The sequence below is a fragment of the Leguminivora glycinivorella genome, chromosome 11, assembly GCF_023078275.1.
Source record: "Leguminivora glycinivorella isolate SPB_JAAS2020 chromosome 11, LegGlyc_1.1, whole genome shotgun sequence".
In the NCBI taxonomy this organism is placed as follows: domain Eukaryota; kingdom Metazoa; phylum Arthropoda; class Insecta; order Lepidoptera; family Tortricidae; genus Leguminivora; species Leguminivora glycinivorella.
This window is the reverse complement of record NC_062981.1, coordinates 1063384-1077544: the sequence shown is the minus strand read 5'-3', so window position 1 is coordinate 1077544 and position 14161 is coordinate 1063384. Positions and strand designations below refer to the sequence as shown.

The window sequence follows — 14161 nt, the reverse complement described above, 5'->3', positions numbered from 1 at the left end:
TTTGCCGATCGTTTAGCATACTTATGCAAAACTGCTAGACAATTTATGAATTTTTATTTGACTGACCTGTAATCTGTTTTGACATTGTTTTAAATTTTCTCATTTTATTTTTCCTCTTAATTGTTTATTTGATTAGTTTGACTTGTTCGACATTTATACGACATTTTACCTAAGCATGTTTTATTTTTATTATATTGCATGTATTGTTAATGTGTAGGTGTATTGGTTCAGACTGTAAGCTTGCACTATGTTCAATAAATAAAATAAAATAAAAAAAATAAAAGGTTAGTATGAAGAGATCGGATCGAGCCAGGTATCGCTGAGTTGGGAGTATGGCGGCGGATCTGCGTCAGCGTCGTCAGTGACTGGCAGGAGGCAGATCGGGACAGGTGGCCTTTCAATAGGGAATATGCACATAACTCCAAAATATCCAAAATAATTTAATTTGTAATCTTTATTGCTAAAAAAACATACGTTTACAAAACACTTTGGAAATTTATTTTAATAGTGAAATTTAATTTTCAGAAAGTAGCTTATTAAAATTCCCACACAAATTCTCAAAACGCAACGTGACGTCATGATACACTTGACGTCTGTAAGTGGGAGCGAGAAAGAGTTATTCTTTTCTCGCTCCCACTCGTGTGTACGGCCAGACGTGTGACGTCACATTTCGCTCGATCGAGCGAGCCAAAATGGCCGCGCTTAAATTGCCCGTAAATGATAGTAGTTCTTTTTTTTTTTTTAGTTTCTTAGTTTATAATTTGGATGTGTTACATTTATTTTCAGTAATGTAATAACTAGTAGAATCGTATAAAAACTGGATAAGACTAGCCCAGGACCGGGACAAGTGGCGTACTAGAAGAGAGGCCTATGCTCAGCAGTGGGCGATAAAGGGCTGATATGATGATCATGATGATTAAAAAAAAACATGCATATTCCTTTGGTGGCCGAAATTCACTTTAAGAGGGCTTTCGTGTTAAAAATAGTGAAATCGCAACCGAACGCTCGATCATACCGTGTGTGGTATCAAATTAAAGGGCTTTGCGAGTAGTTTATAAATATATATCACATTATAGGACTTTTTCTACTTGGTCTAACAAAATATGAGAAAATGTCCAAAAGTGGTAATAATTGTACCGGTGAAGGCTCGTTTTCAAAAAATTGGCAAAAATCAATAATAGAAATTTATAATCACTAAGGCATAACAGCAATTTAAGTAAACGTTGCAGATTAATTTAGTACAAAACTTACTTCGATGTGATGTAGATTTTCAAAGAAATTGTCACTTAATTTTAGGTAATTTCTGAAAAAAATTGAATTCGCCTTAGGCTAGTTTACTCTTTTTCAAAAACTTAAAATAAAAATCTAGTCTGAAATGATTGTGGTACAGGATATACGAATTATAAATTTACCCGTTTTAATATTCAAAATTGTCCAAATTTTACAAATAAGATCGACTGATTCAGCTCTATACGTGCGTTTTTCTAAACGTGCATTAGAGAAAAATTCATAATTAATTTAGTGAGTTAGTTTTCAAAAATCCAGTCTTATAAAAATCAAGATCATAAGATGCTCTAACTGGAACTTGATTTAAATAAATCTATTGGATAACGGAAAGTGTAGTATTTCACCGACTAAAACTATCAATTTTACATTCTTTTGACGTTTTTTTTGAAAGCAGCCTTAAATCATTGAGCAATAGTTAGTTTTGTTCACTGACCGTCGAAGTAGATCATCTCGACCCTGCCTCGCAGTTCCGGGCTATTGGCTACTATGGTGGGCAGAGTGGCGCAGAACTCTTCGGTTATCTCGGCGCCATCTGCGTCCGCTAGACCTGAAATAATACCATAGTATATATATATAATTTATAGTATATATGAGTACCTATGTATTATATAACCTATCGTTATTTATGTAAAAATAGTATGTAATCGTATGTACGTTAATATATTATATATCTAAGATTTCAAAATTGGTCTCTTAATGCACCGCCTACAATCTTCTCTGCTTTGCCCAAAGGTTGACTGGTAGAGAATGCCTCATGGCAGTCATGGCATTAAGTTCGCCTTTTGTACATTAAGTTGTTCTTTTGTGCAATAAACTTTAAATAAATAAATAAATAGTCGTTAAAACACTTTGTGCAAGAAAGGAACAGCAAGTCTATTCGTAAACTGGTGTTGTCCAATTATTCTTTTAGCTGATTCTTTGTAATCCCCGTTCGCCACACTATAATAGTTATAAATAAATACATATTGGCGACACCTTACACAGATCAACTTAGCCCCAAACTAAGCAAAGCTTGTACTATGGGTGCTAAGCGACGATATTTTTATTTTTATTTTTATTTTTTTATTTTATTTTGTCGATACGTTAACATGACATTACAGTGAGCTAATACGCCATGAAACTTAAATAACATATAACAACGTATAAAATTAGAAAGGTACAATCAATATAACACTAAGTACCTCACATTACACTCGATGGCCTCTAGCATCCATTTCCTCACAAAACCTCAAGCATTCCTTTCTCACAGCCGCCCATCGCCATGCAATCAGATCGCACTCGGGTGTTGACGCCAAGAGCGCATTCAGTAGTGAGAGAGCACGCAGTAGTGGAGAGTTCCTTCGCGACACAGTTCGCGCAGCCGGCACCGCTAAAAGAACGCGTCGCCGAGGCCTGAGATCTATTCTGGAGACTCCCGGAACATACAGTCGCACGAGGCGGCTAACTAGTTCCGGGCAATCTGACTCTCCGCGCAGCACTCGACACGCAGTACCTAACAAACTAAAGGTCATTCTGACTTCCAATGAATTGTATCCAAGGGTTCCCAAGAGGTACTTGGTTGGATACAAAAGCGGGTAGTACCCATACATTTTTTTGTACAAAAACCTTAGGAAAGCTTTTTGCACTTTCTCGAGCATTAACGAGTATGTGGATTCATACGGTAGCCATACAATCGACGAAGCCTCTAATTTGCTTCTAACCAAAGCGTTATACACGAGCTTGATGGCCAGTGGATCGTTAAACTCCCGCATGTTACGGACTACAAACCCTAGTCTTCGATAGCAGTCGGCCACAAGAGACACTATGTGCTCGTGGAACGTGAGATGCGTATCGAAGACCACGCCTAGATCTTTAACTGAAAATACTCTATTTATAGTCTCTGATCCCAGAAAGTACTGCGCAAGTATTGGAGCCTGTGAGCGGCTGAAAGTACAGACACAACATTTGGCAGAATTGAAAAGAAGCCTGTTTTCCATACTCCACTGATACACCAGGTTGATGTCCGCTTGCAACGATTCACAGTCAGTTCCTTGCTCCACCCCGTAAACTAACTTTAAATCGTCGGCGTAAAGGAGACATTGAGATGACTTCAGAACTGACTGGAGATCATTAATCATGATTCCGAACAGGAATGGTCCCAGTATGGAGCCCTGGCTGACGCCCGATCGCGTATGGTATGGAGCCGATACAAAGCAACCATGTCGGATAAATTGCTGTCGATCACGTAGATAACTTGCAAATAATTTTAGCAATCCAGTAGAAAAACCAATACGGCTTAACTTTTCCAGCAATACATCATTATCTACGCGATCGAAAGCCTTTCTAAAATCAAGATACAGCACATCAACCTGTATACCTCTATCAAGGTGTTCCGAAATGCTATCGACTAAAATCAGAAGATTCGTGTTTACAGAGCGATTCGGCCTAAAACCGTGCTGCGCATCACACAGAAAAGGTCTAGTCTGTACTGACAGAGTTTTATGGAGTATGGACTCAAACAATTTGGCCAGCGTAGGAAGAACAGCTATTGGCCTGTAATTCTCCACCACAGTAAGATCACTCCCCTTAGGAATCGGCCTTACTCTAGAAACTTTCCACTGATGCGGGTAACACCCAGAACCGAGAGCCAAGTTGAAAATAAAATGCAAAGGAATCTTAAGACTCTCTGCACATCCTTTCAAAATATATACTTAAATAGATAAATACATACTTATACACGGTGTTTCCGGTATCACTCAAAACCTCAGACACCCCAACTGATTTTTATTTTTTTAAACTCATCTAGAGTATTCATCTTTTAATCTGATCGTTACTTTTTTTTTAATTGAATTTTTAATTTTCTGTACAGCTCTACTTGACTTTTAGCTCTACACTCAATAAAATAATTGCTAACTACCATCATAAACCATAAGACTATTTATTTGTGTACGTTACTGCAACGACATAAGGTTTACCAATAGACAGCTAAGATGTCACTGTAAAACACTTTAAAGCTTTGTCACAGTAAACTTCAAATTGGACAGGTAATCGCAGTAATCAAATAAACTCAATATTCAAAATGACAAGGTTGTAATTAGGTACGAGTTCAATTTGTTATGACTTATGATAAACATTAAGATTGAACTGACAAACAACGTCAAACTAGTAGCGGAAAAAATAATCGTCCAAGTAACCGGCCAGTATTAATACCCCTAAATACTGAAAAAAGGTAAACAACCTCTAGCAATGCGATATACACAATGTTGTATTACGAGTACAATAGAATGGGCACGTAAAAAATAACTAATAATACTAATTTAAATAAAAATATTACCCCCATCAAGATATAGCTCAATCGATTCTACTCTCGATTCTGAACAAACTGTTTTCAGGTTTTTAGTGTTAAGTGAAACACGGTGTATACATAGAAAACACTTTAAGTTCTCGCGCTTTGTACACATATTTAAAGTCACACACAGGTCGAACGCGATTAATTAACATTATTTTTACCTTTTTTCCCAACGTTTCGGCCAGGTTGCACTGGCCGTGGTCGCGGAAGACTGACGTCCCAGCAAAAAAAAAAAAAAAAAAATAATGTTAATTAATCGCGTTCGACCTGTGTGTGACTTTAAATATGTGTACATAGAAAACATCCGTGACTCAGGAACAAATATCTGTGCTCATCACACAAATAGATGCCCTTTCCGGGATTCGAACCCAGGACCGCGGCTCAGCAGCTTCATGCAACATGGGTCGTAAGTTAAAAATATTACAAACTTGAGTACAGTTCAATCGCGACGCCTAGCCCGAACGATTTAAGGACTAAGTTTGCAGTATTATTACAACCCGAGTTACAAAGTTTTTCATTACACTTGCAATAAAAAATAAATATGCAAATATATAATTTTGGAGAAAGTTAATTTTATTACAAGAAATTTGGCAACTCCCACGGGAAAATAAATTGTAGGATCTACTACTGATTAAGGTCAGTGTGGGGAAGACCGTCTACCCGGAAAGACCGTCTATTGACAATAACTTTTGTGTTTATATATCTACGCCTCTCACACCTCCGAAGGTATACCAGTTTTTCACCCTTAAGTCATTGGTCTTGAATACATATCCCTAGGACGAACACTAGTTAACAATAAACTTGATTCGTGTTTCGAACTCGAGCATCGAGTTAAACATGGTTCCGCAAAAAATTAAAATAAAATAGAAGCAGTCGGAATATTTGTATATCATATATGTAACGGAGTCATTTAATAACCGTTCTTTCTGACTAGTACTATTAATCTACTCAAAACGCGTTCAATTTCTTGTTTTATGTTCAGAAATATGTAACTTAGAAATTGTGCCTACTCAGAAAGTCCGGCATAAAAGAGAAAGGCAAGACCGGCATATCATAAACAAGGAGTGGCCAACCTTTTTTAGGCTTTACTGGAAATAAGTCGAGTGTAAACAATATCAATATATAAGTACGTTTTTTGCTTATGATAGTTGTACCGTTTTTGATTTTAACTTCGAAATACAGTTTTGGTAATGATTCGTATGGTGTTACTAATATCATTCGAAAGTATTAAATAAAAATTACATAGTTGTGAAGAATTATATGTGGTGAACAGAACTAAGCCTACTTACACTGCATTACTCATCATCATATTTAAGATGGTATATATGTATTTGTATAAATTGTGCAACATGCGGCGACAAATATTTCAAAAGAGAGTTATGTATTTTTAAAAATAAAAGTAAGCATTTTGAATCCAATTATTTATTCAAACAGAAAACATAATATTTGCGCACCCTTGAAAAAACATATTTGATAAAGGTTGTTCGTCAGACGGCAGAAACTGAACCCTGGAGGCACAGAGGGTCATATCGAAACTATGACTAGTGGCACAAACTGTGCACTTCTCAAGCATTTCGTCTTCCTCGTCGATATATACGCTGGCGTTAGGAAGTGCATCAAAAAAGATTCTATCAATACATTCTTCGGAAGATGTATAGACATGACTTGTATATTGTTTGCTATTTTTAATAACTGAAACAAATATTTATGTATTAAGTATACAAATATTTATGTAAATATTTATGTATTAATGACATCTGAATCTCTACTGAGTTTTTGAAGTCGTAATCGAGCAAAATGGGGCAAAGGGTGTTTATTGAATCCTGAACGAAGTAAAGGAATCACTAATCTCGCTACGCTCGGGATTCAAAATTAGAATCCTGAGCGTAGTGAGGGATTCAAGTATTAACGCTCAAGGTGGAAATAATTTTGCTACCATGTGACATATACAATTTTTCACATCACCTATGAGGAAATTACCAAAATATTAATAATGAATATACCTACTGCAAATCAGTAGTACGAACTTAATCTACAACAATTTATAAACGATCATGAAATATAATGTCAAAACTCTTTTCATTGAATTAATATGTTATACTGGCAACATAAAATCCTTGAACAGAAAAGAACCATTTAGCTCCTCCAAGACTCGAGTTTGTAATATTCATACTCTCCGAGTTACACACAATGTTTTTCATGACACTTGCAACATAAAAATATGTAGAAAGATAAAAAAATTGAATACGGTACTAGAAATTTCATAACTCCCTTGGGAGAACGATTTTTCTATAACTCACGCTCCGCCTGCGTGTAAAATCACATTTAGTGTGAGAGTGTGATGAAAAAAAATTACGCATTCATTCATACTGTAGTGACTATAGCAAAACCAAGCATTGCTAAGAAATGTTACCAAACTAATTCACGTATCTTAATATCCTATTACGTTTTCTTAATTAACATAGTTTCAAAAACAGATAAGTAGTTGGATTTATATGAGCCTGTAATATCGTGACTAAATTGTATTCGCAGGTGTTCGTTGGAAAAACAGTATTGTGCAATATCTGGACATGAAAAGAAAAGGTTATGAACCCCATCTACGGGACATATGCCGGTCTTGCCTTATAAATAGAAAAATGCTTATATGTTGAAAATTTCAACGTTATTTTAATAGTTATCTAGCACATTCTGCCCCGTTATTACGTAAAATAACAATGATCATGATTTTGGAACATAGTCTCATATGAAATTACGCGACAACAAGCACTAGACGGTCTTTCTGTGCTCATCGCGGGAGGACGGTCAACCCGCCGAGCCTAAAAAAAAGTGATTTTTATCACTTAAAAGTACCTTACTTCACCAAAATACTGTAAAAGCTTTGTAAAATATAATATTTGCTATCCCGTAGGACCATGCGCATTACGCCAGACTGCATTAATTATAGAGTTTTATCCACTCAAACTTTATTTCAAATAAACTATGCCGGTCTTGCCCGCACTGACCTTACTGTTTGACGACTGGTCTGGCCTAGTGGGTAGTGACCCTGCCTGCTAAGCCCGGGTTCGAATCCCGCTAAGGGCATTTATTTGTGTGATGAGCACAGATTGTTCCTGAGTCATGGATGTTTTCGTATGTATATAAGTATTTTTAAAATCCCATTTCTATTTAATAAGTCAGATAGAAATATATAAAGTAACTGAGTTGACCGTGACGTCACTCAATTCGATTTCATATCAACAATATCAAGTATTTGTATATTATATATGTCGTTGTCTGAGTAACCACAACACAAGCCTTCTTGAGCTTACCGTGAGACTCAGTCAATCTGTGTAAGAATGTCCTATAATATTTATTTATTTATAAATACTTGCCTGGCTGCAGCACTTTCCAAAAAGTGTGGCCCTAGGAAGTAGGATCTACTACTAATATATTATACCAGAAATACTTACGCTGATAGACTGTGCGTCGTTGTAGCACTTTCCAAAGAGTGTGGAGAGGCGTCGCGCATTCTGCCACCACGTACACTGGCTTATGGTCGTCGGGGTGCCGGCGAATCTATGACAAATATCATTTTAATATAACTCATTCATTGCCACTTGTAAATATAGAATTGTTAGTATTATCGGCTATATTTATAGCTGCAAATACTATAGCATTAAATTTATTTGTGCCCTTTCATTTTTTTTTTATTACAAATGGGCTTACTCTTGGCCACAGACTAGCCAAAGGCAAAGACGTGGCCTACGATGGAGTGAGCTCGCCCAGAAGATGCCTGTTCACTCTTGACATCCACGGCTTGGTTTGATGAACATTTTTTTTTCTTTGTATGGCATCTTTAATTGCCAGGATGGAGGAAGGGGGACCACAAAACTGGTTGGCAACATGTGTTTATAGGATGTCTAGGATTTATACAATATATATCAGAAGTCAGAATGAGGTGCGCTATTTATGCAAATGAATATCCCCTTAATATAATATTATAGGACATTCTTGGTTTGACAATTACTAACGACATGAAATAAGCGTTTCTTTTTTTTTCGCCACTTTTATGAAATGCGATATTTTAGAAAAAAAAAAATGCTATTTCTACTCAGAATCACTAGCTTTTTTAATCCTAGTAGTTAAAAAAATTGTCCCATACGATTTTTTATTTTGTTACCATTTTCCGTACATTTTGCGTGGGGTAACAAAAGAGGAAAGTAACAAAAATGTATGGAAATTCTGGGACACTTTTTGTCTCCCTGTGAGATTGAAAGTACTCGTGATTCTGAGTACAATTGACCTAAAACTCCCTAAAAAAATAAATGGCAAAAAAATAAATGCTCAAATATCAAATATAAAGCCTAAATGGCTTTCAAAAATTAAAGGTTCCATCAGGCGGACCGTATGCCTGTTTGCCATTGATGTGGTATACAAAAAAAGTCAGTAGCCGGGTCTACAGTGTCTACACAGAGCGAGGAACGAGGCAATTTGCTCGCGAGGCAAATGTGCTATGTACACTTGCCTCGGCCGAGGCAGTGCGCGTTTTGCTCGGTCGAGCAACCTGCCTGCCGGCACGTTTACGTTTTCCGCTGACATACAGCCTTAGTGCGTTTTCACATATGTTGGAAGGATTTTAAAGGGAAATGTAATGTAACAACTTATGTACACCTATGTTGGACAAATAAATGATTCTGTATTCTGTATTCTGTAAAAATCAAAAATGGCGTCTTTAATGTATAGGATGTCGATCCTACATCGGATATCGGATCGAATAATGAAAACACACTTACGGTGACGGTCTCATCGTACTATTCTTCTTCTTCTCAGCATATTTGCTTCCACTGCTGAACATATGCCTCTTTCATATAATGCAATTAATAAATTATGTAACCGTAAATAAATAAATAAATTAAAATTAAATAAATTAAAAAAAATTAAGTAAATTATGTAATTATGTAGTCTGTAGTCTAAAGGAAGCAAAAGTATTACTCTGGATTTTTTTGCATTCACAGAAATATGCTGAGACAGAAGATTTCGTAGCTTCAACCCTCTAGTTTCAACTAGAGCCTTAGTTGTATACATTTAACTTTTAAGTAGTTTTCTTTAAAATTGTAACTAATTCAGTAACACAATTTAAATGGTTCCCCGCGACACAGGCACAGCCTAGTGCGGAGACCCCTGGAAATGCAGAAACCTAACTCTGATAATAAACTTTCTTTCTTTCTTCTTTCTTTGGATTTCCGTTCTATATGAGGCGGTTCTGTGCCAGGTCGGCCCTGCCGTCTTTTTGATGTCGGCCGACCATCTGGCTCTGACATCTGGCATCGTACTATCACAGTATAATAAACAGTAGTATCGTACGGTACGGCCACTCCCGCTCCCCGCTGAAAGTGCCGTCCACCCCCTCTCGGTTACCTCACAGTTACCGCCTGTCAAAAACGCGAACAGTCGACCTGTCATATCTCACTAATACAAGAATGGTACGCGTTCACCTACACCAGCTTAGAATGTGTGCTAGGAACGCGCCTCTTTCATGTATTTGATCGCCAGTGTCCGAGATGTGGTACTATTATGATAAATCCTTACCTTGTATGTAGTATTCCTGTACACACGATCTCGTACTCCCGCGACATCTTTTTGCACGTCAGACAGACTCTGAAAAGATAACAATGAATGAATAGAGTTCATAGCAAGCAGCGTCACGAGGCAATGTCTTCGCAAACGGCTGTAAACATGCCTCGAACGAGGCAGCAGGCGTCTTTTCCTCAACTGATCTACCTCGCCTCGGACGAGGCATGTTGCTTTGACTTTTTGGTCGTGTACCTCGTGAGTAATGTTCGCTATTTTAAACCGTAGCTCAAGCAATCTTTTTTCGCATTCCAAACGGGGAATATACCGTTAGGAATGAGTGCCACTTTGCCACTTTCCTTTCCTGCTATGAGGGCGAAATTGGCGAAAAGTGCACTTTTCTGTTATTTTCGATTGATTTTGGATACACTTTTTTAAGCTTACTCTGCAGGCTTCAATGTTCGCTTGCATCGGGGCGTACTTGTTACCAAGTATCTGTTCTGCCCGCCCAACCTGCAGCACTTTAGTGCTGCAGGTTGGGCGGGCAGAACATATACTTGGTGATGATCACCATAAAGAGCCTCCGGAGAGCAACGAGGCAACTGTGTATATTACTTGCCTCGCGAGGCAACTCTAGACCGTTCCCTTGGTTACTACCAAGTACAGCTGTGTATTGTTTATATATTTATTTACCCCTTTATTCAAAAACGTAACTAAAGTTATCAAGCCGATAAAGTTCGTTTGTCCCTTTCGGACGTATTGGTGTGATAGAAAAGGACAAACGCTTATTAAGCTTACTCTGCAAGCTTCCATGCTCGGTTGCATCGGGACGTTCTTGTTAAAGTGCTCCAGGTTGGGCGGACAGAACAGAGACTTGGCGATCACTATGAGAAACCTCCGGAGAGCGAGGCAAGTCTACACACTTGCCTCGCGAGGCAACTGCCTCACGAGTAGACAGTAGCCTTGCTAGAAAATCTAGCTGTGTATTGTTTATATATTTATTTAGACTGAAACTATATAAAGTGAGCCGTAGATCAACCAAGGATTTTTCACATCACCCATTCGGATTGAGGACTTTTCTTGTCTGCTAGGATGGAGTCTATGCTAGACGGGATTTTACTATTCCAGGACTCATTTTTTTAAGCTTACTCTGCAGGCTTCCATGCTCGGTTGCATTGGGTCGTTCTTGTTAAAGTGCTCCAGGTTGGGCGGGCAGAACAGAGACTTGGTGATCACTATGAAGAGCCTCCGGACCGGGAAGATAACCCGTTGGTCAGCCTCGGCTTCGCGGATTTGTTCGTTTAGCCCGTAGAATCTAAAAATAAGAAGAATTTCTATGGTTTTTACCTAAAAATTGCCTAAATGGGCCATTTTTTTTCAAAGTTGTCCACCCCACTTTTTTGTAACATGGGTATTTTAGAGCTCTTTCGATCCTGATAGGAGAAAAAAAATGTCCCAAGATTTCCATACATTTTTTCGAACCTTCCATTCCGTTACCGCCATACAAAATGTATGAAAAAGTGGTAACGGAATGAGAAAAAAACCTTGGGACACTTTTTTCTCCTATTAGGATTGAAAGAGCTCGCGATTCTGAGTGGAAAACACACAAAAATTTCCAAATCTAAAAAAAAAGTGGGGTGGACAACTTTGAAAAAAAATGGCCCAAATACTTGATACAAGAAGGAAGGAGTGTACAAGTTTCTAATGGGTCGGCAACGCGCATGTGACACCCCTTGAGTTGCAGACGTCCATAGGTTACGTTGACCGCTATCCATCAGGCGGACCGTGTGCTTGTTTGCTACCGACATAGTATATTTAAAAAAAGCCAGAATTGGCTATAGAGAATTATTAACTATTGATTTTTTCATGGTAATCAACATCTGCTATACAATTTCTAAGGGTGTGGCAACGCGCATGTGACACTCTTTGAGTTGCAGCCATCCATAGGTTACGGTGACTGCTTTCCATCAGGCGGGCCGTACGCTTGTTTGCCACCGACGTAGTATAAAAAAAAAATATGAATAACCTAACCTAACCACAAAATTAAAATTTTGAAAAAACCCCCGACCGCGACCTAGTGGACCGATTTTCATGAAACATGGCTAAGAACACTCCCGACTAACTCAGCTTTCAGATAAAAAAAACTAAATCAAAATCGGTTCATCCCACAGTTCATCCGTTCGAGCGCTACGATGCCACAGACAGACACACACATAAACAGACAGACAAACAGACAGACAGACAGACATACACACAGACAGACACGTCAAACTTATAACACCCCTTCGTTTTTGCGTCGGGGGTTAAAAATACTACATATTAAACTAAATACTAACCTGGCTCCATCGCTAGGGATCACCTGGTACAGGTAGCCCTCGGCGAAGCTGCACGCCATCCCTTCTCCGTACGATATCGTTGCTGAGCGACGTTTCTGAAATTATTTATTTTCAATACATACATACATACATACAATCACGCCTGTATCCCATAAAGGGGTAGGCAGAACACATGAAACTACTAAAGCTTCAGTGCCACTCTTGGCAAATAACGGGTTGAAAGAAAACGAAACTGTGACATTGCAGTGACAGGTTGCCAGCCTCTCGCCTACGCCACAATTTAACCCATATCCCATAGTCGCCTTCTACGACACCGACGGGAAGAAAGGGGGTGGTGAAATTCTTAACCCGTCACCACACAGGCTTATTTTCAATGTACTTACAAATATACACCGTGTTTCCGGTATCACTCAAAACCTCAGACACCCCAACTGATTTTTATTTTTTTAGACGTATCTAGAATATTCATTTTTTAATTTGATGATTATTATTTTTTTAAATTGAATATTTAATTTTCTGTGCAGCTCTACTCGACTTTTAACTCTACACTCAATAAAATAATTGCTAGCTACCATTGTAAACCTTAAAACTGATTAATTGTGTACGTTACTGCAACGACATAAGGTTTACCAATAGACAGCTATGTCACTGTAAAGCACGTTAAACTGTGTCACAGTACCTAAACTTCAAATTGGACAGGTGACGCAGTAAGCAAATTTAAACCTAAAATTCAAACTAACAAGGTTGTAATTAGGTAAGAGTTCAATTTGTTATGACTTATGATAAACTTTAAAATTAAAGTGACGCACAACGTCAAACTCGTAGCGGAAAAAATAATCGTCCAAGTAACCAGCCAGTATTAATACCCCTAAATACTGAAAAAGGTATACAACCTCTAGCAATATGATATGCACAATGTTGTATTACGAATTTGTAGAATGGGCACGTAAACAATAACTAATTATACAAATTAAAACAAAAAATATTACCCCCATCAAGATATAGCTCAATCGATTCTACTCTCGATTCTGAACAAACGGTTTTCAGGTTTTTAGTGTTGAGTGAAACACGGTGTATAAAATACCTTTTATTAGTATTTACGCCTCGACCGAGGCACGTCTACATTGGCGCGCGACGGAATTGCCTCGGAATAACCCGTATGAACGCGATATATTTCGTGAGTTGCGCATTTTTTCGGCCTTTAAAGCAAGCGAACGTTTTACTGTACATAATTCGGCATATGCTTTAGATAAAGATCCACTCACACCAGACAATTTTCAAAAACTGTCGTTTTTACGGGACAACGGTAGACTATTACATGGAATGCTCCTTTTTAGCCCCCGACGCAAAAACGACGGGTGTTATAAGTTTGACGTGTCTGTCTGTCTGTCTGTGGCACCGTAGCTCCCGAACAGATGAACCCATTTTGATTTAGTTTTTTTTTTGGTTTGAAAGCTGAGTTAGTCGGGAGTGTTCTTAGCCATGTTTCATGAAAGTGCGGTCGGGGTTTTTTTTCAAAATTTTAATTTTGTTGTTTGGTTATACTGCGTGTGCGGACTGCGGACTCGCCTAATCTAACCACAAAATTAAAATTTTGAAAAAACCCCCGACCGCGACATAGTGGACCGATTTTCATGAAACATGGCTAAGAACACTCCCG

At 38.1% G+C, this 14161-nt stretch overlaps 1 protein-coding gene across 2 annotated transcripts in view; it reads right to left on the bottom strand.

Annotated features, from left to right (window-relative positions):
* LOC125230996 (stimulator of interferon genes protein-like) overlaps positions 1-14161 on the bottom strand; it is a 29716-nt gene that overhangs the window by 5262 nt on the left and 10293 nt on the right. For both annotated transcript variants that reach the window (XM_048136320.1, XM_048136319.1), the window contains exons 4-8: positions 12502-12596; positions 11315-11480; positions 10184-10252; positions 8065-8170; positions 1721-1834 (exon numbers count right to left, since the gene is read on the bottom strand). In XM_048136320.1, coding sequence (XP_047992277.1) covers positions 1721-1834; positions 8065-8170; positions 10184-10252; positions 11315-11480; positions 12502-12596 — 550 coding nt within the window. The remainder of the gene's footprint in view (positions 1-1720; positions 1835-8064; positions 8171-10183; positions 10253-11314; positions 11481-12501; positions 12597-14161) is intronic.